We start from the raw sequence: 22,545 nt of genomic DNA on the forward strand, positions 1-22,545 counted from the left end.
TTCAGACAAAATCAGAGCATAATTTATTTTGCATTTGCTTCTTTATTCTACAACACAAGCAACATAAATAGTTTATAACTTTTGTTTTAAAATATTTCCATTTCAGAATTCAGTCAGAATAAAATATACACAAAATACAATTTGCAAGCCAGTCGACAGTGACTGCCTGACCACTGGACACCCAAGGACCAAACAAAGCTAGCAGCACAACGGGACGCGGCAGACACGGGGAGGTGTTTTTCTGAAGAAGAGCAGGAAGGTAGAGGAAGGAAACATGGCTGAGACCGGGGAATTGCAGCTAGGTGTGAACTCGACAGAAGGTGAACTCAACGTAAGCACTCGCTTGACAAAGCGATTTACAATCCTCTCTTAAAAACCATTAGTGGCTCCTTCTGAATATACAGCTAGAGAGATGAAGTCCTGGGAATGGTGTTTTGTGGTAAAATGCTTCCTATGGCAGCCATCATCATGGAAATAAAATTTGATTTTATTTTTTTTTTTTTAATTTTTTGGCAGGAAAGGATTAGATCTTTGGCAAAACAGAGTGTCCACTCCCTTTGGCTTGCTTCCAGTTTTCAGTTCTGGTCAAAGGGCCCATGGAAGTATGTCTGCAGTCTCACAAATGACAAAAAGAGGAGGGGGCGGGTTGGGGGGGGCGGTGAGAGAAGAGAAAGTGGGGGGAACTGAAAGAAGGTGCTCACTGCTGTCATTGCATACTTCTCGATCTCTTGCTCCCACCTGCTCCAGCAAACAGCCTGCAGTACAGGGCTCTGCCCTTCCTGGCTGTTCTCCCTTTGGTATCGAATCCTGCTTCCCTCTGCAGAGCTGGGGGCTCAGGAGCCACAGCCTGCTTGGGGAGGGGATATTTGTCCCTTGCTTGAACCCGTGTCCCTGTGCCTCTCTGCTAGCTCAGCGCTCTCGTTTCAGCTTCCTTCTTGTGGAAGCATGGCGGCACCTCACCGCAGCCCTGATGAACCAAATGCGTGAGCAGGAAATAGGGCTCTGCTGCTCCATGATATTTAGATGAAATTTATGTAAGTACCCAACTACATTTTGAAAAGTGGGATGTTGTGGGATTGAATTAGATCCTGTTGCCATGTTTCTTAACAGAACATGCCCTCCGTAAATTTTGTTCCCTGATTCAGCGTGGCAGTGGAGACTACGCAAACCTCAACTGGCGAATTTTCCAAAAATAAAGAGAATTTGAGGAATCTGCTCCCACAGGTGAGCTCATTATTGCATTAATCCAGGATTACACAGTGTAGCTCCACTGACATCCACAGAACTAGGGCATTTCTTCTTCCCTCTGGCATTTAGTTCTTAGGAGTTCTTTGGAGACCTCTGAGCACTAAGTGAAAGACTGATGCATACTTACACCATATGCTTTTTTATTTTTTTCTTTTTTAATAGCCAGCACTCCACCCTTGGCCGAAGCTGGGGTTTTTGGCATGATATGATACAGTTAGTGTCACATATAAAGTATACATTCTGAGGGGAATTAGCGGAAACAGGAGAAAGAGGAGCTACGACTTCTTCCTTGCAGCTGTACAACTTCCTGGAGTCCCAGGTGAGTTGCTGGTGAGGGCTGCTACGAGACCCTTCGGTCATATCCCTATAGAAGCTCTGCTCAAAATAGGGAGGCTCAGTGAAGAGGGATCTCTAGCTGATGGATACTGTTATCTACCTTGCATAAAATCTAACATTTGTGCTTCCGTGTTACGATAACTTGGTCCTTTTATACTAAAAAAAGAATTAAAGAGAAACTTTTTTTTTTTTTTTAATTTATGGCATTGTGTTATTTCTTCAAACAATTGTGGAATGATCAGAAATTGAAAAAAATAACCATATTTTGTGTCGTGCCATGATTAGCACTGTACATAGATCTTCACAGAAATGACTATAACCAGAGTAATGAGTAAGTAGCTTGCCTGAGCATAATCTTAGCACAACCCCACAAAAGCAAGGGCAAGGGAAGAAAGGACCTAACTTTTTTTTTTCTGAATTAAAACCAGTTTAACACTGAGTAGTGGCATTTCTAGAATGGATCGCTAAAGGTGAAAATAGCCAAATGACATGCTCAATTTCTGAATAAGCTTTTGCACGGATGAGCTAGGTGCAAATAAATTATTTTGGCTTGCTACGGTCTACGTGTTAAAACTGGATCTGTGCAAAAGTGAAGGTTCTAGTTTTGGGGCACTGGGATGCATGGAAGTATGTGCTGGTTCTTGTGGATTTTTCAAGCAGGAGGTGTGTAGAGGACAGCAGCAGAGAAGGCGACATCAGGAACTGTACAGAACTTCCCCTTTCCTGAGAATTTATGAACCTGTATGAAGGGATTGAAGGATTCAAGGACTGAGCCCTGAGTATTAAAGATATGCAGGTATGTAAGTCGCATTGATTTCAACAGCTTAGGCACTTTGAGTGTGGGCCCAAGCTGTGAAGAGAGGTACAAAGTGCAGGCAGCACACACAGCTGGACTGCTCTACTTGCTGACTCCTTTGCCACCCGGTTTCATACCGGTGCTGCACCAAGCTCTGCACTGGAGATAACAACTATATCAATATTACTATAGCAGTAGTACTATATCAAGTACTACTATAGTACTACTGTATCAAGTGCAGATGGAGATTGCATATGGGAATACACGGTATTTAGAGGTGGGGGGTTCTGTCTTTGGCAGGTGAAGATTTGTCAGTGAATTTTACAGGAAGGTTTGGTTTTGAAAAAAACGTGAAGCTCAAATCGAACGGCAAAGTACCTTACAAATCATGAATGTAAACTCTGCTTGGCCTCAACATGAGCCAGCTATAGTACAGAGGACATGAGTTTTTTTATCTGTGATGAGGCAGCAGCTGTGTTGCCTGTGCTTGGAGTTTTCCAAGGAAAGTTTTGCACAGGTCTCTGTAAATCTTTCCCTAATAATTCTTTCTAGATGCTAAATTAAGTCAGTTATTCTCACGTGAGTGTTGATCCCTAACAGAGTATTAAATGTGTATGAAAGCATGGTAACCAAGAGATAGTGGTGGTAGTGCTATGGCTGCTGAACACTCAGACTGAGACTACTGTGGAGGAAGTTACCAGAAAAACTGCATTAACCATTGCTGATGTGACAGGAATAATCAGAGAGCATGATAAACATACTACCAATGGGGATGTCGCTCTGTAAATATGTAGAATGCTCAGAGTATGACAGTGACTGGAGCTACAGGAATCCGTACATAAACGTATCAATTGTTCCATATATCTGCATATATTCACACTACAGAATAAAGTACAAATATATGCGCTGGCCTGTGACCGTATCAATTGGAGTCAAACCCTGCTCCTGTTACACAGGAAAAGTAGCACTTTCCAGGTGAGGATGCTGTTTTGCAGAGTGATGAGCTATTCCGTGTGCCTAAAGGTAAAAGATGATGAGATGTGATGTGAAAACGTGCCTCTGATTGCTGTGGTGCCCCTGAGGAGGGTAGTGGGAACTAGGCAAAGGCGGAGGGGTGCAGCTCTGGTACCTGAGAAGGATGCCAAACCACCAAACCCCCACTTTTTTTTTTTTTTTTAAGCAGTTCAGTTACATAAAAATTACCAGCCAGTCATTTTTAAAAATAACTGGCCAGTTCAATAAAAATCAAACCCAACTCCTGTAGAAATCTATGTGACAGAAAAGTAAGTGCAAGAAAAGAGAATAATGTGTTCATTAACCAGAGCAAACGCAGGCTATGATACAGAGACTCTGGTTTTTCAAGGCTCAAATGTTCTGATTCAACAGCAAAGCTGGTAATATGCCACTGTGATCTCATGCATTATGTTATGGGGCTGTAAGTAAGGATTTGAATGGGTAATGTGAGAAAGACTTGCACGTGTGGCTACGAGGGCTACTTTGTGCTACTGACTGAGTTGTTTCCTTGCTCACAAGTGGAAAGTGGAAAAGCTGCTGTGGTGTGGTACAGCTGGGCATGATTGGGGGTGTTCAGAGTTCAGAAGTCTTCTGAGGCTTAGGACAGGCTGGTGCCAGTATCCTTTTCCGGGGACTGTTCTGGCAGACTCCTCCTTTGAGCTAAAAGCTTGCTTTATGAGGCCTGAAGGTAGCATACTAGCAGCCATAAGCCCAAAGTATGCATGAAACAGACTGCAGGCGTCTATGAAATGGTGACTTTACATGTTTAGAGTTGTACTTCCTTGGGGCTTCCTGATGTCTATGGCTAAACTAGCACAAAAAATAGCTGAGTATGTGATGAACCAAGTCAATTTTTTATTTATTTATATTTTGGAGTTGCATCAAAAAGCTTCTGCAGCTCAGCTTAATGGTTCCTGAAGTGGCTGTGGGATGCTCTCCTCACTTCCTTACCATTTTATATGTAAGGAAAAGGAAGAGCAGCACATGCTAAACTTTGAAGCAGCAGACTTTACGTCCTTTTAAATTACATTTCTGGAATCACTTAAAGTTACTCATAACCTTTTATGGAAGGTTGTTAATGAGTAGAGGCACTGAAGGTGACAGTGGGCACTTAGTGCATAATTTGGATGGCAAAGTTTAAAATAGGGCAACAGCAATATAGCAAATTTACTCCTGCTTGTTTCCAGTATGGTATTTGTAGTGTAAAAAGTTGAAATGAAATGATATTTTTGGGTCAAGATGGTGGCTAATCAAATAACACTAGGCTATGCTGTGTTCATGGGCTTGAGGAGGGTGGTGGAGGAACATTGTCACTTCTAGAGCTTTTCTTTCTGTTTTACAGAAGGATATTTGTATTGCAACCACAACACGTAACCACAGCGTTGCTTAGATACTAGGCCCTCTTCTGGAGTCCTGAGTGATTCCATTGGTATTGCTATCAATTTTACTTCTCCAACATAACTTAGGGATTTGCTTTAGTTAAAACTAAATTAGTACAACAAGGATCTGCACCCATTCAATGCATGTGTATAATAAAAACTAACAGAGTTTTGCATACAGTTTATTATTCTGATTTCTGTCGTTGGCTAATTAATGTACTGCTTTAAAAGCAGTTCTGCATAGATGCCCAATAAAAACTTTAAGAAAAATATAACCACCCTTTTACTCTACCTAAAGATGTGTAAGAAAGACTTGGCAACAGAAATCAAACCATGCCACTACTCTCCCATATACCAAGGGCTAATCTCAGCTGTCCCCAAGGAAGTATTAGAATTGTTGGGGGAAAATTGACAATTGATAAAAGTGCTAAATTACTCATTTTTAAAATCAATGGAGGTGGTAAGAAAGTTGTTTTTAAGGAATTTTTACGTGAAATAACTTAGCAAAGGGACGCTTTGAAAGAAAGGTAAACAGCATGACTGACACTACGGAAAGTTAAGGGACAAATGTGCCCTGCACGAGTCCAGCAGATGACAAATGGGAAGTTGGCAATGGAGGGAAAAAGCAGGATGATAGTGGCAGACTCTGTGAATATATCAGCTTGGGTGATGGCTGTTCAGTGCAGCCTCCTGGCTTCCTCTGGTTTTCTATATTTAAGATGCTAAAAGCAGTTAGTTGTGCAAAATCCAAGCCTGATTGATAGAAAGAGATGCCATTTTGAGGCTGCTTTGGAGCAGGGACTGAAGCTGTATATTTAGTTGGTGTGCACATTTTAAAAGCCTTGGGAGAACATCATTAAGGGGTCACCCAAGATTAAAATCAACTTAGTTTCAACAAATTATTTCAACTTCTAATCATCAAATTATGCAGTATGGGAGCAGGAGATGGAATGTCCCAGGGGTTGTGACATAACTTGTGCAGCAAGGTAACCCTTTGCTGTGTCTCGTGTGAACAGCATCGCATATGTGTTTGACAATACAATAGTCGATCCTTCCCCTTCTCCCCGCCTTAATAATATCAGCAAATTGTAGTAGTGCTGTAGGAGTGCTGCACAGAGGGGGATGTACCTCCATGAGGATTTGTCCCCTTCTGTTTACAGCAGCAGACAAGAAATGGGAGAGAACCAGGAAACGTACCATCCTTTCAGACTATTTTCCATCTTGATTCAGCTCAATGTGGAGTGATAAGCTAAGTTTAACAATGGCGATAAGGGTGTTCCTGGCTACAGCAGCTCTATATAAGCAAACGTATAAATTTCCAGTAGAAGCATAAGCTAACTTAGCTGTGGTGTTGCTTAAACTGGAACACTTTATCTCTACTCTGTTACTTGAATGTTGGATACTGGCACATGCTGGTATTTGCTCTGTGGTGCGTCTTCTGCTCAGCTTCACAGGAAACAGCAAAACAAACTTCCCTGTTGCCCGTAGGGGGAATTAGACACCTGGAAAAATGCTCAGCTGTAGGCATAGGTGAAGAGGCAGCCAGGGTAGTGGTGTAGAGAGGGCAGCATGAGAGTGCCATGTCTCTTCAAGCAATACTCCACAAGAGCAATGAAAGGATGAATAGTCTGTGCTTGCTTCACCAGTTTTAGACCTGGGATACTTTAATAGTCACTTATTAGCTACCCCAAACGTGACCAGACTTCAAAGGCTCTTCTCAGAGCAAAATAAATTTCCACTTTCTCTAGTGAGTGAGGCATGTAGTTACTACAATAATCTTTATTTGGCTTTCCTCTCTCATGCTAATTTCAGAAGGGAAAAAATTTACCCTAAACAACTGTCCCCTTTTCACTTGTCCTATAGCCCCACCTTCTTCTTGACTTTTATTTATTTATTTTTTTGAAGTTACATAGGCTTACTGGCCTGGTTTGACATCCAGGTGACAGCTGTATTCACAGCTAATTGCAAGCGTGGAAGTTCTGCTGGAATTTACTGTGGCTCCCACTGTTGCAAATTGGAATTAAAATGAAGGCTACTGAAATGTATCACCCCTTCAGGTACCACCCTGATTTACTGGCAGTTTCTGGACTCTGGCGCCAGACCCCCCTGGACACCCTCATGCTTTGCCTCCTTTGCTAGTGTGAGGGAGGGACACACAGTCTGAAGTGGACACAGGATATACATCAACAAGCTCATTGTTTCTTAATTTATCACCAACAAATAGGCAATTAATGAACCTCAAATACTTCTTTGCTGTATACCTTGGATGTCTTCTCCCCTTCGCAACAGAGCACAGCTAGGTTTTAAATGATGATATCGTAAACTCGGCCCACTCTTCCCAGCCACTCCCGTACTGCCTGGCGGACGCGGATGTCTGTCACGTGGCAAGTCAGCTGGCTGATACAGGGGAACACTGCTGGCTGCAGGGCTGTGAATGTTTGGTCTGGCAGGGCCTGAATCTGGTTGAGAACTGTCAGCACCATGTTGGTCCATGCCTACAAACAAATTGGATACAAAAAAAGACTCTTTAGAAGACCTTTCTAAATAGGTGAGCCCATCACTTGAGGCAGAAAATAAGATGCCTGGTGTTTGCAGCCTCATGAAGAGAACTGAGTAATGCCAGCGTATTCATTCAATGTTCACTGTGTCTTCCTAATTCACATTCAGTACTGTAAGTCACTGTTTGACTTTGCATTGCAGGTATCACACTCACCCTTCATCCCCTTTTATTTCATCCCACAGTGAACAAATACGTTGACTGATTTGTCCACTTGGACACACAAGCAGCAAGTTTCTGTTGAGCAACAGAGCCCGCTATTTCTGCTGTGGAATTAAGAAGAAAACCTTCTTAAGCACAAAAGCATTGTGACAAGCAGCATCATGTTTTCAAAAGCCCTTAAGTGGGCTAGAGCCCTTAGCAGTAAGCAATGAGTTCATTTTAAGTTGTTAGTTCTTTGGACTAAGTGCTGCTCTGGCCCCAGTCACAGAAGCACTCTTGAAAGCTCTATATGCCCGATAACACTTCCCTGAAGACTGATTTTCTTTTGATAGGACAGAATCAGGTTTTTATCAGTGCCAGCTGCTGAAATATTCAGTCCTCATCATGATGACTTCTTTATGTAACCAAGACATTTAATGAAGAGATTATAATGATTATAATAACAGCAATAGAAAAAAAAATATTTATAGGTATCTTTTTAGTTATTGCTATTATTATTAGCATTCTACAAGTATATCCTACCTGTATCTGGGCCTCAGCATCCCTAACAGATATATTCAGGGAGCTGACTGTGGATCCGGAGCGTGGTCTCTTCTCTTGTCTCAAGATCTCTGGACCAGCACTGAACGAATGCCTCATTTGACCTTGATCTATAAGATGTTGTGGCCTTTGGAGTATGGGTGAGTCTGGCCCTCTTGAACCCAGGAGCTCCCCTTTCTTTTCCACTTTGACCTCTTTGGTGAAGGATGTCATGGACTGTTGCTGTTTTCTTTTCTTGTATTCTGTCATGAGCTTGGAGATAGTTTTGTCAGTGGCTATGGTGTAGATCTTGTTGCCAGCACTCTCCCACCATTCTTTTTTCCTGGTTTGCTCTTTTTTCTCTGATTTAGGACTTAGGGGTGGGGGTAGCAGCAGCATTTCTCCACTCTCTCCTCGGGGTGTCAGGCTGTCTCCCAGTTGGTCCCTGATTTGACTCCGGTCATCTTCTGATGGTGTGTCCTTTCCCGATTGCCCTCCAGTCGATGGGGTAGAGGTTTCCGAGTAAAAGGATGGTAAAATGAAGAAAGGGTCGCCTCTGAACACTGGAGGCTCCTCTACGTTATTCTCCAGGTCCAGATGCATCTGGATATAGTTGTTGCACAGTTCCATACAGAGCTTATGAAGCCGCTTGATGAGCCATCCCCAGTCTGCATTGCTGACAGGCTGTACACTCAGAGATGGTATTCGAGCCCTCCACTGTCTCTTCTCCTTCCCTCGTGGGGGACTGACCTGGGCAGTTTCTTCAAAAATGTCTTCATCTTCTGAAGAACACTGCTGTGATGAGTCTGTGCTTCTCTCATCATCTTCAAAGAGGATCTTCTTCACTTGCTCTGCAGTGATGTTCTCCTGGTTTGTCAGGATTGCACAAATCAAAGCATGGAAGTAGATGTTGAAGCTCATTGCTGACTGGCGATACAAGTTGGCAGCTCCACCAATGCCAGACACTTTTTTCAGCAAACACTTCAACCCCGGTCTGGTGTCAAACTCTCTGGCTGTTCTGTAGGAGTCCAGCAGTAAGTCAAAGATGACAGCCAAGTTTTGCATGGAGATGTACCTGAGAAAACCAGCCAACTTGTTTTCTGGTACTTGTATTGTCATTTTCTCCTCCAAGTTAGAAGGGCCTTTCACAAATTCTTCCAGTAAGATGTCGTATAAATTCTGGAGCAGTACTTGGTGGGACAGCAAGCTCACCACTATTGTCCTAAAAGGAATACTTGGTAAACCAAGCATGGGAAGGAAAAAAAAATATTAAAATGGTGCATTGTGCTTTTACTAGAAATACAGGAACGCTTCATATTTTAGAATCTAACATGCAAGATGCAAATGAAAGGCCAGATTTTTCAGAGCCTTGTTACAAAAAAGTGTAAGAAGATAAAAGTTGTCTAGAATGGTCTTTCAGGTACTCTTTTTCAAATACTTTCCTAGAAGGGAAGACACTTACATTGGTTAAGAAAGATAACTGTCCACAGCAAGCACACTAATGGCACTTGTGCATAGGTGGTATTAAAGCTCTATTGTAACTTTCGTCCCTTTCTCCAGAGATGTCTAATACTGGGGGCTTCTCCGTTCCGATTTCATGGCAGCTGCAAGCACTCTCAATATTTCAGCCTGCTACATCTGAGGAATTTGTTAACACACAAGTTATGCAGCACTTCCGCCATTGGTCCTTGACTATATTTTCCATTTTTGTTGCTGAACTTTGGCTAAGTTGAAATACCCATAAAATTCTTCCACTAGCATGTCAACAAGCCTTAACAAATTGAGGCCAAAACTAGTTTACCACTCTGTTTCCATTTCCACTAATGCCAGGAGTACTTCTTAAAAATAAAACAAAGAGCCAACCAACCAATAAAAAAAATAAATCTACAGAACCATCAGCAGTGCAATGGAGCATGCAGAGAAGCTTAAGTCTTGCCGAAGGGACATTTCACTGTTTGCTCTTAAGACTTTAACTTTGAACAGTGAGACACTAGCATGGAAATACCTGTTCCTAACCCTGTTTCTCACGTGATACTGGGTGATTCTTCGTTGTGCTCCTGTTGGAGAGATGCTGCGAGTTGTTCTAGATCTCACCAATTTTTGATTTGCACAGGAAACCCAGAAATGGCAAATTCCCCCAGCCAAAGTTTTCAGGTCATTCACTAGTAAATAACATCAAGAGGCTTACAGGCAAGGGGGGCTAGGAAGAAGGCGGGAGATCAGGATTGTTGTTTGGTATTTCATGGATTTTAAATTATAAACTGTGAAACTTATTTTAAGGCATTTAAAAAAAGGTCTTTGCACGAGGCTACAGCAGCGATGTTATAAATGAAGCTGATGCTCTGGTATGCATAGTAATACTTGTTCTGATTTAGGGAACTATGATGGGTCACATGTTAATTAGCACCGCTATCTAGTGAGGAAGAGATTTTTCAGTTTGCTTGCAATACTTAAGTTTTAGGTCTAAGTCAAAGTAAATCCTCATGTAACTTAAGATGTTCAGTTGTAAACCTTTGATTTTTTTATGTTTTATTTTTTTTTGCAAAAACTATTCTACTTCCATTAAACAACTTTCAAAAGTGATTTCAAAATACCAGACCAAAGAATCTATTTTTTTGGGGGGGTGGGCGGAAAATCATATCAAAACAATTTTGAGAATGAAACACCTAAAAAAAAGAAAATAGATCCAGAAAAACACATATTTTAACTCTCAAAATTTGGCCTTATGTTAATTGACTTATAAAAGCACACAAATGGTCCTGAGGTAAAAAAACCCCAAACAACACAAAAACCCAAAAAACCCAAACCTCCTGAGACTTTTGAAGGACCACCATATGCTTGGCCATGTAGAAGCTATAGGCCAGACAAAACCGTGCTTCTGGGGTTAATTTACCTATGTCAGTTTGCTTACTATGACACAGCTGTCAGTGCCTAAACACCAGTAAAATTTAATAGTGTCATTATCTGACGGTGCTAAAATCTTGATGGTTAATACATACATTGGGGCTCTTTATGGGGAAGTAGTTTTCTGCTGTAAAAGTCATTAGAGGCTCTGACTCAGAAAAGCTCTTAAGAGCATGTATAAAGTTCAATGAGTGCTTGCATTGATTTCAAGAGACTCATCCTGTTCCACAAACAGGATCAGAATGGAGATCTGCTTTTGCTTCTAATAGCCAAAAAGTCAATTTCCAAGGACAGTTTAAAAGTACTGCTCAATTCCGAAAGAAACTAGTACAGAGCTATAGGTGAAAACGCACAATGCCAAAGCTGGTTAAGGACAGTATTTTCTTATTCTGCCCAAAGTTTCAAACTGAAATATATTATTACTTTTTAGGAAGAAGAAAAGCTCCCTTACCCCAGCTTCCTGTGAAACGGTGCAGCATTAAGGAAACAAAAGCAAAAAGGGAGAAGAGAAACCCCACTAAGGTTAAAGTAAAACTTTTGAAAGGCCACAGTTAGTAGCATGCAAGACTGGCATATTACTGGCCTGCTGTAGCAAATAATATGAAAAACAGTGGCACGGTCAACTTTTGAACCCTGTTTTGGTGAAAAATGAGCGTTGCTGGGGTAACATTTGCCTATTGGCAGATACACTTTTTGCAGTTGTTTAGACAAAGCGGAGTGTGAGAGCATTCAGAGTTTGTATTAATTGCAAGCTTTACTTATTTATTTGTTTAAAGACAAGCAAGACCCACGCTACCTTTACAAACGCAGCGGGTTAGATTGCACGGCTTTCACATGCCATGAGAGGGGAGTACTCCAGTCTTTTGCTTTGCATTCATTGTAACAAGAAGAATGATCTGCAAACCTTTGGATAAAGCAGATATTTTCCCACCAAGAAGGAAGGGTTTAGACTCTGATCTCAACCTTTCTTCGTCTCTGTGCAGGGCCCTGTTCTCTGAAGGTGAGACAACAGAGCACCTGCTCTTGGGGGGAAACTTCTGTACAGCCACGTAAGTATAAAGACATCTTGCATGGTCTTTCTTCCTGTCCATCCAAAGAAGGACCATCACATCCTGGCTCCTTGTTGCAAGCAATAGTTTAGTTTGGAATGAGAATGCCTGAAGTGGTACAGAAGCAGGTTTGGTATCTAGTAAAAGACAATTTCACACCATGTATTACGTACCTTGCAATACAAACACAAACCCTGAATGCAGAACTCTAATTCTTGGCCCTATTGATGTTACAGCAGTTGTTTAAACAACCAAGTGCAAGCAAAAAGAAATATTCTTTGACATGATCAGATTGTCATGCAAATGCATGAGTTTCTGAGGTGGTAATATATAGAAGGACTTCCACAAAAAATAAAGTGCCAAGCAAAACCAGCGTTCCCTAGATCAGCATGTTGACAGTTTTGCAGCTTTGAGTGTGCTCTCTTCAATTTACACTGCTGTAGTTTATCCATTAACTTTTTCTACCTTCTTAATCCAGCAATAGTGAATTTAAAAGACCATTAGTGAAGCAGACATTGCTTCATTTGTTGGGTATCACTACAAACATAACAGCACTTCCAAAGCTTTCTTCAAAGCGGTATTTTTAACTCTTACTTCTTGAAGGAAAAAATCTTAATACTGGAAAATTTTTCCTAGTATTTCCTATGAGAATTATTTTCTTAATTTTATCTGCATTTCCTCTACTTGAAGGCTTTGTGTGACTTATGTATCCTTCAGGTTATTTGTAACCTAACAACTTTTACTGTCTATTAGAAGAGTTTTCCAAGGGCCGCATTATAGACCCTGACACAGGCTTGTCTATAACTGTAACAGCTCTTGCACGTGCGTGCTCAGCAGTGCATGAGCATGGGAACATTTGGAGTGCCGACGGTAGTAAACTATTGTCTCCTGTGCCACAAAACCTAATTTTTATTTGATCGGTGTATTTCATTTTCTTGATGAGACCTATGGAGGGGCATGGTTTGCCAGGCTCTGTTCACTTCTCCGCCAGCCTGACAATATTTTTATCTTGCTTTTAATGACACAGTATTTTCATGAGAAGATATTTTACCTTCTCTGGGTATGCCCATTTGGTTTCTTATCTGGTGGCAGGTCAATGATGAGCACACACGACTGGGCATGTTCAAATCCTTCCTTGTTGCTAGGGGTCTTTGGGGAGCACTGAGTCTCCAGCATGAAGACCTAGAAAACAACAAGTTACACGAAACAATCAGTTTAGCACTTGCACTGGGTCCTTGGAGGGCCTGAGAATAGGATTTCCTGTATTTACTTTACAGTGATGGAGAGAATGCAAGGTACCCCCCCAGGCAGACCCTCCCTAGAGCATGCTGCTTTCGTAAAACACCCTCAGAGCCCTGGACACTCAGCAGAGCACAGGGCAAAGGACAGATGTCTTTTTCTTTGAACTTGTATAAGGCATGGCACCAAACACCAAAACAAGCTTTCTACTGTCTATACGCTACTATCAGAAAATATCATGTTTAGTGGAGACAAGGATCTGTTTGCATTGTTAGCCTGTTGTACCTAAAAAGGTTGGTTGTTGGAAGGATTATTTTCAGCCATAAAGATACAACAGACACCTAACTTGCAATTCGTTGAATGGGAAATGGGGAAACAACTCTCGGTTGCTGTAGCTTTGTTTTGTATCTTAGCAGTTCTGTCAAATCCCCACCGAGAAGGACTCAAGCAAGTGCCACTGAGAGTCTACAAGAAAGGTATAAATGACACACAGTCCATGCTTTCTTGAGTTCTGCATCTTTAAAGCATTTTTTCCATTCAAAGTCTGCCACTGCCCCATTATTTGCGATCACAAATCCTGGTCTGTGTGTCTCAGATTTTCAAGCAGCATCAGGGTATGATTAATCAGGTGAGAAATTGACACCAAACATCTGTTGGCTCTTTTAATCCAGCTGCTTTCCCATGCTGGAACTGTCACACTGTATTTACAGTTTTACGGTACCCTGCAGGTCATGAAGTTCAGTCTGCTGTATTTCAAAGAACTTGTTTCATGTAAGTATTTTCACAAAATGAACAACCTCTACTGTAGTCAAAAGGACCCTGAGAAGGTTGTCTCCAAACTTGCTCTGCTGATTAGGAGTTAGTGGTGAGTTTTAAATGGTTTGTTAAATGTCAGCATTATCCTCTAGTTCTCAGTAACTCTTTCTTCTCTGCAATCTCTACCCAGGTATTTATAGAGAAAAGAGGAACACAGGTTTTTTTCAACTCTGCTTTGATAGGTTGAACAAATCTTGTTTTCTTGTTTCATATCACAGTCTCTGTTTTGGTGCATTTTTTGCCCTTTGAAATTATCATTCTTTAACAGAGTAATTAAAGAAATATATGGCATTCTAGTTGAGAATTGATAGTGCCACTACTATTTTCTCTTCTCTATCAGAAACATTTCCACTGATGTATGCTAGGGTTGCCTTTTTAAAAGGTACATTACACAGCAGGCTCATTGCCAGTCCTCCTCAGGTACGTATGCATCTTGCCCCACCCTAGGCATTCCTAATTTCTACTTGCAGGGGGACTGTTTTAAGTTTTTTGTTTCTAGTTTTTATTACTTTTTTCCAATACTACTGTTAGACACATATATGTTAGTCTGGTGATGAGGAAATCTTTGCCCATAGGGCTTGTGAAGAAGGTGGTGGTAAACATATACTTTCATGAAGAAAAGCCCCAAGTTTAAAATGTTCTCTGACTTCCCCGGAAATGTCAGTCAGTACCTGTTGTGCCATGGCTCTGATTCTCCAGTATTCAGCTTCAGCACTTGGCGAGAGGGAGGGGGCTGCCACCTTCACTTCACAGGCGTCTCCACTAAAGCTTTCAGAACCACTGTGGAAATAGCCCAACAGGTTCTATAGAGAGACACAACATCAGACTTTCACTGTGCGTTAAATGAAGTCAGTGACTGTAGCGTTGTCCGGCCTGCTCACGTGCAATACAAGATTCAGAGTGATCTGTTCCATTACCATCAGCTGGTCACCTGCTATTTAGCAATTGATGTATTTGATGCAAAGACACTACAACTTCTTATGTAGTCTGGCCTGTGATGACTTCACAGGATTTTTTTTGTTACAAGAAAGATAGCAAGTTGAGAAATAATCTATTCGGAGCATGCAGCTACAGGATCAAGTAAACAACTTCGTCTTGTCTAGTTTTAGCCAATCCAGAGAAAGAAATAGATCAAACGGTAAGTTTTCACCTACTAAACTCTTCTGATTTCATACTGGCAGGGCGATTTGAAATAAGTCAGGACCATTAGTGACTAGTGTTGTCTGCACATGTTTAGAAAAACTGATTTCAATGTCCACAGTTGATCCAACACCTTTCATTGTGAGTGAACTGACAAGATAACAAAAGCTACCACATAATCCTTATGCTTCTTTTCTTGGCTCTGTACCCAAAAACTTTACTTAAAAAGAAAAAGCAACTTGTCAAAAGTTAGTGATTCTATAACTAGTGTAATTACATTTTGACTGTCAGCAAAAAGGCAGTTTACCTTTACTGGCTCCAGAGTGGCAGAGAACGCATCCTGCAAGGCACAACACGCAAGCCTCCACATCTCTTCAGTGAAAACAGGCCCTGCTGTCACTAACACGTACCTGCAAGGGCACAGGAAAATGTTACCATATTCAAGAAGGAACTAAACGATTCTTACTTGTAGTGGGAGAAGGTTGAAAACAAAACAAAAGCCCTACTCAGTAGCTACCTAATGATATCTAATCTCCTCAGTTGTTACCCTGACCTATTTTTGTAATTACACTGTAGTTTTGACTTTTCCCCCCCCCCCTTTGCTTTTCCCCTTTAAGTAGTCATCTTGCCAGGACGAAAACCACACATTGTATAACTACATAATGCAGTGCTTATTTTGATTATGACTGTAATAACCTGAAGACTGTGAAAGGTATTAATTACCTCTAAAGACCTGTGAATTCCAACAGAAAGACACTTGATTATTTTTCCTAAGGATTAATTATTGACTAACCGCATATAAGTAATGTACAAGTGCTTTTTATGGGAATGATACACAGAGCAATGCCTAAAATCACAGGTTCTGAAGCAGACAGAAACAGCAAGAAAAGGTTAGTAAGTCTAAAATTAATTATTCAAATAACGATAGACATATTGTAGACTTCTTTTGAGGTGTGAGCCAGCTTAATCAGTCCACAAGTTTTTCAAAGATATAAAGACATCTTTTTTTTTTTTTTTAATATGATAAGAGTTGAATAGACTGTGTTACCTGATACAAGAGCAGCCAACTCTGGAAATAATTTCTGTTGGCTCTGCTACACAGGCTACCAGCAACTTGAAAAGATCTTTCAGCATAGTATTGATCATATTTTCATAACCAATATCTGTAAGGAAAAGACACAGGCCGGTTTCAACATCATTGCCTTTTTATTATAATTAAACAGTCTTGCTACACTTACTGCTATTCAGAGGCTTTGCAAAACCAAATCTTTTTATGCAGCTATCACTAGAGTTCAATTCTGAAACATGCATCACATCAAACTGAAATAAGAACAGTCCTTTTGTTGTTAACAATATAAAATGTCTGGGCTTAAGTGGTACTGGAGAAATTCCATTAGATCCTGTTTCTGAATATTGTAGTTCTTTATGATCAAAGTCTTAGTACCTTCTTTTAGAAAGTATAATATAGATTGTGATGATTTAATTTTGAAGATAGCCCTGCTCCGAGCAGAGGCTGGACTAAATAACTTCCCTGGGTCCCTTACAAGTTAATTTCTTCCATAATTCTAAACCCTATAAAGAAAGAAAAAAAGCCCAAACTAACAGAAATTTTCAACCCTCTTCCTCTTATTTTATGCTTGAGTAAACAAAAAGCAAATAAAGCGTCTCCCCCCCATTCAGCAACATGCCACTGATGGCTGTCAGTAGATGTGACAGTGCAATGACATACCTGAGTGTATGAAATTTTGAATGTGCTCCACTACGAGTTCACAGGAAAGGCCGATGGCATGCTTGAAATTAGCAGATGCCACATCCCAGTAAGAATGGTCACCGTGGCTGCGATGGAGCCAAAGAGACATCGTGGGAAGAAGAAGATGTACAACTGCATAAATGCCAAATCCTGGGCCTTAAAATAAACACAATGATGATTGTATATTTTTGCTTAAAAAGCCTACACGCACAGTAAATTTGCTAAGTTGTTGCAAGCTTGAGGCCAGGGACAGTGCCAAACAAAGCAGGCTCTGAAATTTTTTTGTGGGAAGAGAGGGGTAAGCAGTTTTGCATCTAGCTGTGAGGTAGTATAGGAACATTTAGCCAACTGTTTACCTGCTGTCTTTCCCAGCAGGTCTACAGGAATATATAATTTTCTATTTCCCTTTCCTGGACACCAGACAAACGTTTTCTGTGGCTAGGGCATTGATAGAGTACTGCACCTCTTTGTGCAATAAACGTAAGAGTATGTTGAACATACTCTTACAAGATGCCTTTTGTCAACATAGAACAGTGCACTCACTGGAACAACAGATCACGCTCTGTGAAAATCCCTTGCTACTTGAGAATGTCTCTGTGCAGCTCTAGCATGAATAAGACACTTCAGAGAAGAGGTTTAGGATTGTAAGAAGTTTGGGTCAGGGCTCTACTAGCTCACATTTTATCAAGCCCTTTCATTACCAGGTGTCTTGGCAACGTCCCTCAGCAATTCAAAGAGCAGATCCAAAGTCGGAGGCTGGTGCTGGCGGGGACAGTTGGATATGGCAGTTGTTAATTCTTCCAGCAGAATAATCCACACATTGATAAGACCTACAAGTAAGGAAACAAAGATTAAAAGCCACGGGTGAGATACTGCATTGAGTGCTTGCCTTCAGAAAGTGAGGGAGGCTAAGAAATCAACTAACTTAAAGATCATGGGATCTTGCATGTTCACTGTTGGTGTGTAATGTCTGTGGGCAGTATCGATTTCTGAAATGATGGTCTCCTTTTCCTTGCCTTTTTGTTACATTTGTGTTTTGTCCCATCCTTCCTCCTCCAAGTACATCTCGTTCTGGTCTCCTTTGCTTAGTCTACTACTCCCACTAGTCCTCTTTAACCTTGGGGGTTTTTGTTATTTTTGCAATGGGCCATTTTACACATCTCACTACCATTGCAAATACTGCCCAGAATGGTTTGTACCCATTTAGGTTATGGTTTTAGGTAAGGATCCTAAGATGTCTAGCCATAATTTAACTGTCTCTATTTGCTACCCAGAACTGAACAGTAACAGTACCTCATGAAGTATCATCAGGCTGCCTCAGCATCTTATCTTTAGACGTTAAGAGGTCACAGAGAGAAGAGTATTAAACGTGGATATGGCAGAGCCGAACGACTACCAGAACAGCAGTAAGGATACAGATAGTGCTGTGAGTTCATATCTACGTGAGAAAATGAGTATCCCTAAGAGATTATGGGAGACAACTAGTTTTCAATACAATTTTGAAGATGGTTAGGAATTGCTGCCCTTTAATTTTTCACTTAAGTACTTGCTAGTTCCCCATGATATTATGTTCACTGAAAAGCCTACTGGTAGCCATGCTGTCGTAGTCTGTGTCTGCATGATACTTGCTGGCTAATTATGTTCCAAAAGCAATATAAAAGGCCGCAAGGAAATTTTGTTTAAGATGCACTGAGTTTGCTGACTGCAAGAGTCTTCCTGAGAATCAAAGAAAACACAGTGAAATCATTACTTAGTAACTGGGTTGATCATTTATTTATTCATGCCACTTCTGTGGGGCAGTATGCATGGTGACATTGTTCAGAGTCACATAGACTTTAATGATGTTTCTAGATAAGGAAACAGCACAAATCATTCAGCACAAAATCTGAGTATCTTCAAATCTGGAAGAACTGAGTACCTTTTAGAAAAACCCTCTTGAAGAGTTTGGCATGGAATACACTACATGAAAATACGCTGCATCACCGTATGGCAAAGTAGACGAGAACATTTTGCCTCATCTTGGTACTGACTCTCAGCATTAGAGTGCCAGGTGAAACACTCTCTTCTGTCTTTGTAAAGCCAGTTTGCCTAGCAGTGTTCTGATACTGTTACCAGCTAAATAAAAATTGGGTGGAAGTTTCAGCACTTAGCTCTGACAAGAACCAGATCAGAAGGTTTCTTTGCTATAGGGCGGCATTTCTCTTCGCAGCAAGCAAGGCATTGGTAGGCAGAGCCACTTCAGAACAGTAGGCAAGTGGTCCTCACCAGAGGTGGGGAGACCCTAGGTCAAGCCTGACTCAAAGCAGAGACTTCAGTGACTTGGGTCTCGTGCATCCCAGGTGAACACCCTAAAATATCCAGAGAGAAAAAAACCCCACAAACATAGAAAGAAGAAAGTAAAAGGTTGTGGTGGTGTGTTTTTTTTTTTTTAAATCCCCAAAACCTAGGACTTGTGGTTTGCTTTTTTCAGAGAGCAGCTTTTCTCTCCTTTATCCAGGGTAGCAGTGGAACAGGACAATCCACGTGGTGGAAGAGCCTAGGTAAAAGTAGGTATCAAGGGTGATTCTGGTGAGGCATGTGAATGAAATGCACTGGAGTCAGCCCACTTTCTGCCTGCTTGGAGCTGGCTCTTCACAGAGGCAGCCAGGTGGGAACAGCTCAGTAGTTCAGATATTCAGAAGTGACTGTACTGCTTCGAAGGGCCATCACGAGTCTAGAAGCAGTAAGGCTGCATTTCTCTACTGCTCGGCTCCACACAGATCTAGTTCATCAAGCACCTGATTAATCTACAACCCATATAAGCCACACAAATAACCAGGAGACAAATGCCGCTTGTTTTTCTGGAGGTCATAGCACTTTTTATGGACTTTAGAAATTCAACATTTAGTTCAACAGACCACGGGACATAAGTTTGGAAACATATTTAAACAAGTATTCTTTATGTTTATAAACAGTAACTCAACATTGATATTTTTTCTGTTAAAGGCAGGGCTGCCAATACCAACCTTAAAAGGTTTTCACTCCTTTACTTCAGCTGTGGTCTAGAAAGTATTCTTGTATTAGCTCTTAGAAATATATACTGCTTGTATTATAAATACAAGGATAACTAAAATAATATTAATTAAAATAATATTATCTTGTCCCAAGAGAGGGGCTGTATTTTTCACATTTATGAGCTGTATCTTTTAACATAAAGCAGGTGACATGACCTGGACTTCCAGGCTCTGTGTGCACACGTGTGCGTGTAGACAACAGGGAGACAATAAACTATCAAGTTTTTCCCCTCTTTTTTGTTTTCAGCTGTCGGCAAAATTTACAGTGACATGTGGAAGAAGCAATTGATTAATTCTGCAATTATTGCTTTCAATGCACTTACCAGTGTCATCATCAAAGTCGGAAAGGATGCACTCAATACCATCCTCGCTGCTGGCTGACTGTTCCTGCACTCTTCGGGGCAAGTTAACCAGCCGGCCACTGAGGAAGATGGGTTTCAAGGGCATTTTATAGATTTTGGCTAACAACTGGGGGAGGGGGGAGAGAGAGAGAAAAAAAGAGAAGAAAAGATAAATATATATGGGAAAGTTTGTAAAAGCTATCACATATAACACACACATATGTAAAATAAAATAAAACCTATGAAGACAGCGTAATGCCAGCATCTGTTCTGTTCATCCAGCAATACTGTAAGTGAAAAACCCAAATAGAGGCCATAAGTCTTCTGTTCATTGATAAGTAAGGAGTCGAAGGGAAAAAAAGAGGGAGAAAAGCAATTTAAATAACACATTTTTGGGAAGGGAGTGTGCTCCCTCCTCATTTGTGAAAGACAAATGTTACTACTTACCAATTGCACCCGTGACCTAAGAAGGTCTATTAGCTGTACACAGAATATTTCGGAGCTTTGAAGGACTAAGTAAATACTGAAAAAAGGACCTGTACAGGTTTACTTCAGAGCTTCATTGCCTGCGTCCATTACACAACAAATACAAACTCTGCAGAGTTGTGCTATAGCTGGGATGCTACTGCTATTTTACAGACCTTTCTAAAGTAAACCAGGTATTTGCAATATACAGACAAGATTTCCTCTTAGTCATTCCTGTTCTTCTACTGGCAAGGTAAAAGGTATAACAAGATGAAAATGGCTGCTGCTTTTAAAGAGGAGAAAATATTTCTGCCTCACTGTGGACTGGGGTTTGTAAGGATGAGGAAGACTGATGTGCACACAGTGTATAGATAAAATATACATTAGATATACACATAGATATTCACTAGATTTTTTGAGGTGACTGAGACAGCAAGTACAGTTTGGTATGTCTGCTGTTTATTATTCTGAGCTGCCTTATTCCTTCCTTCTCCCCTCAGTCTGTGTACTGAATCCACCCGTTATCTCCGAATTTAGACATTAAGCCCTCTCAGCTATGTATATATCCTTTGTTATGCATTTGTATTGTACCCAGAAAAAACATGGCCTGGGTCCAACAAAAAGACCTGCAGGTACTACAAACAGCATTATGAAATCAGACAAAAAACATTCTAATAACCCTGGATAATAATCTGTGCCGTGTGCAAGGAGATTACAGGAAACACGCCAGCATTCTATTTGTTAGAGATTTGCCCTGAGCTTCAGATATGCCTTCATGGTACAGATAGGCTGTTGCTGCATTTTAGAAGGTGTAATCTGTTGCTCTTCTTAGGATGTGAGAATTCTCAGGGTTTTGGGTTTTTTCCCCTTCCTTACAAATGCTATTTACAGTAACTGTTTAAATAAGAATGAATGTAGCTTTGAATATATTACTACTAGGTTTTGAACATTCGCATTTTCCCACGTGCTCCTTGGGTCTGAGTGTTTTCATCTCCTCAGTTTTACCACTGTTGGCTGTCCTAAAAAGTACGAAATTCCTTCAGATGGCCACTCTCCACCTGTCAGTGCAGGTTATTACTGTCAGGCTTTCCATAGATGCCGGTGTGTTCATGCAAACCATCTAACCATTGATGCAAAGCCGGGAGGTTAGAACTGTTTCCTCAGCCAGGTTAGTACCTGTATGAGATTGTTCATACCTGAGAACATCTCCTGAGGTAATCAAGCGCGGGAAGGCACAAGTCTGTAGATGCAGATCCTGATCCTGGCACACAGTCACCCATCTCCTTACAATCTACTTCCCCTGGGGACAGGAAAGGCAGCATCGGGAAGGACAGAAGAGAAACAAAAACAGCATTAGTTTTCCTTTTTCATTCAGTTGTGCGCTAATGTCTGAACAGAATCCAGAAAACATCCTTTGTTTGATCTTATTAGATCCATGATTCTCCATCATGGATCACATGAATCACCCCATGATTCTCATACAAACAATACAGTAATAGTGGTCACAGCGTATACATGGATTTTTAGATGAATAAATGCTTTAATAAATACACGCCTATTTAATAACTCTTTTGTAGGGCCTTTGGGAGTTCTTATAATAATACCTTGTAGTCATCTGTCATATTGACCCCACTCCACTTTTTTCCATGGGTGTATAATTACTTGCTCATATTCACCCTTTGCTCAGTTAATATATTAATTTTTTTCTATTAATTTGCATGCCACTGCCCTGGAAAATTCCACTACCACAAGTTCTTCCTTCTACCGTAAACAATTT

General features: G+C 40.9%; 1 protein-coding gene across 2 annotated transcripts in view; it reads right to left on the minus strand.

Annotated features, from left to right (window-relative positions):
* ARFGEF3 (ARFGEF family member 3) overlaps window positions 1–22,545 on the minus strand; it is a 99,970-nt gene continuing 77,425 nt past the window's right edge. For both annotated transcript variants that reach the window (XM_063329493.1, XM_063329492.1), the window contains 10 exons: window positions 21,965–22,068; window positions 20,286–20,430; window positions 17,611–17,739; window positions 16,889–17,065; window positions 16,208–16,322; window positions 15,467–15,569; window positions 14,691–14,822; window positions 13,016–13,146; window positions 8,015–9,245; window positions 1–7,268 (listed from right to left, as the gene is read on the minus strand). In XM_063329493.1, coding sequence (XP_063185563.1) covers window positions 7,077–7,268; window positions 8,015–9,245; window positions 13,016–13,146; window positions 14,691–14,822; window positions 15,467–15,569; window positions 16,208–16,322; window positions 16,889–17,065; window positions 17,611–17,739; window positions 20,286–20,430; window positions 21,965–22,068 — 2,459 coding nt within the window. In that variant the 3' untranslated portion in view covers window positions 1–7,076. The remainder of the gene's footprint in view (window positions 7,269–8,014; window positions 9,246–13,015; window positions 13,147–14,690; window positions 14,823–15,466; window positions 15,570–16,207; window positions 16,323–16,888; window positions 17,066–17,610; window positions 17,740–20,285; window positions 20,431–21,964; window positions 22,069–22,545) is intronic.

Source organism: Chroicocephalus ridibundus, chromosome 3 (assembly GCF_963924245.1).
Source record: "Chroicocephalus ridibundus chromosome 3, bChrRid1.1, whole genome shotgun sequence".
Classification (NCBI taxonomy): domain Eukaryota; kingdom Metazoa; phylum Chordata; class Aves; order Charadriiformes; family Laridae; genus Chroicocephalus; species Chroicocephalus ridibundus.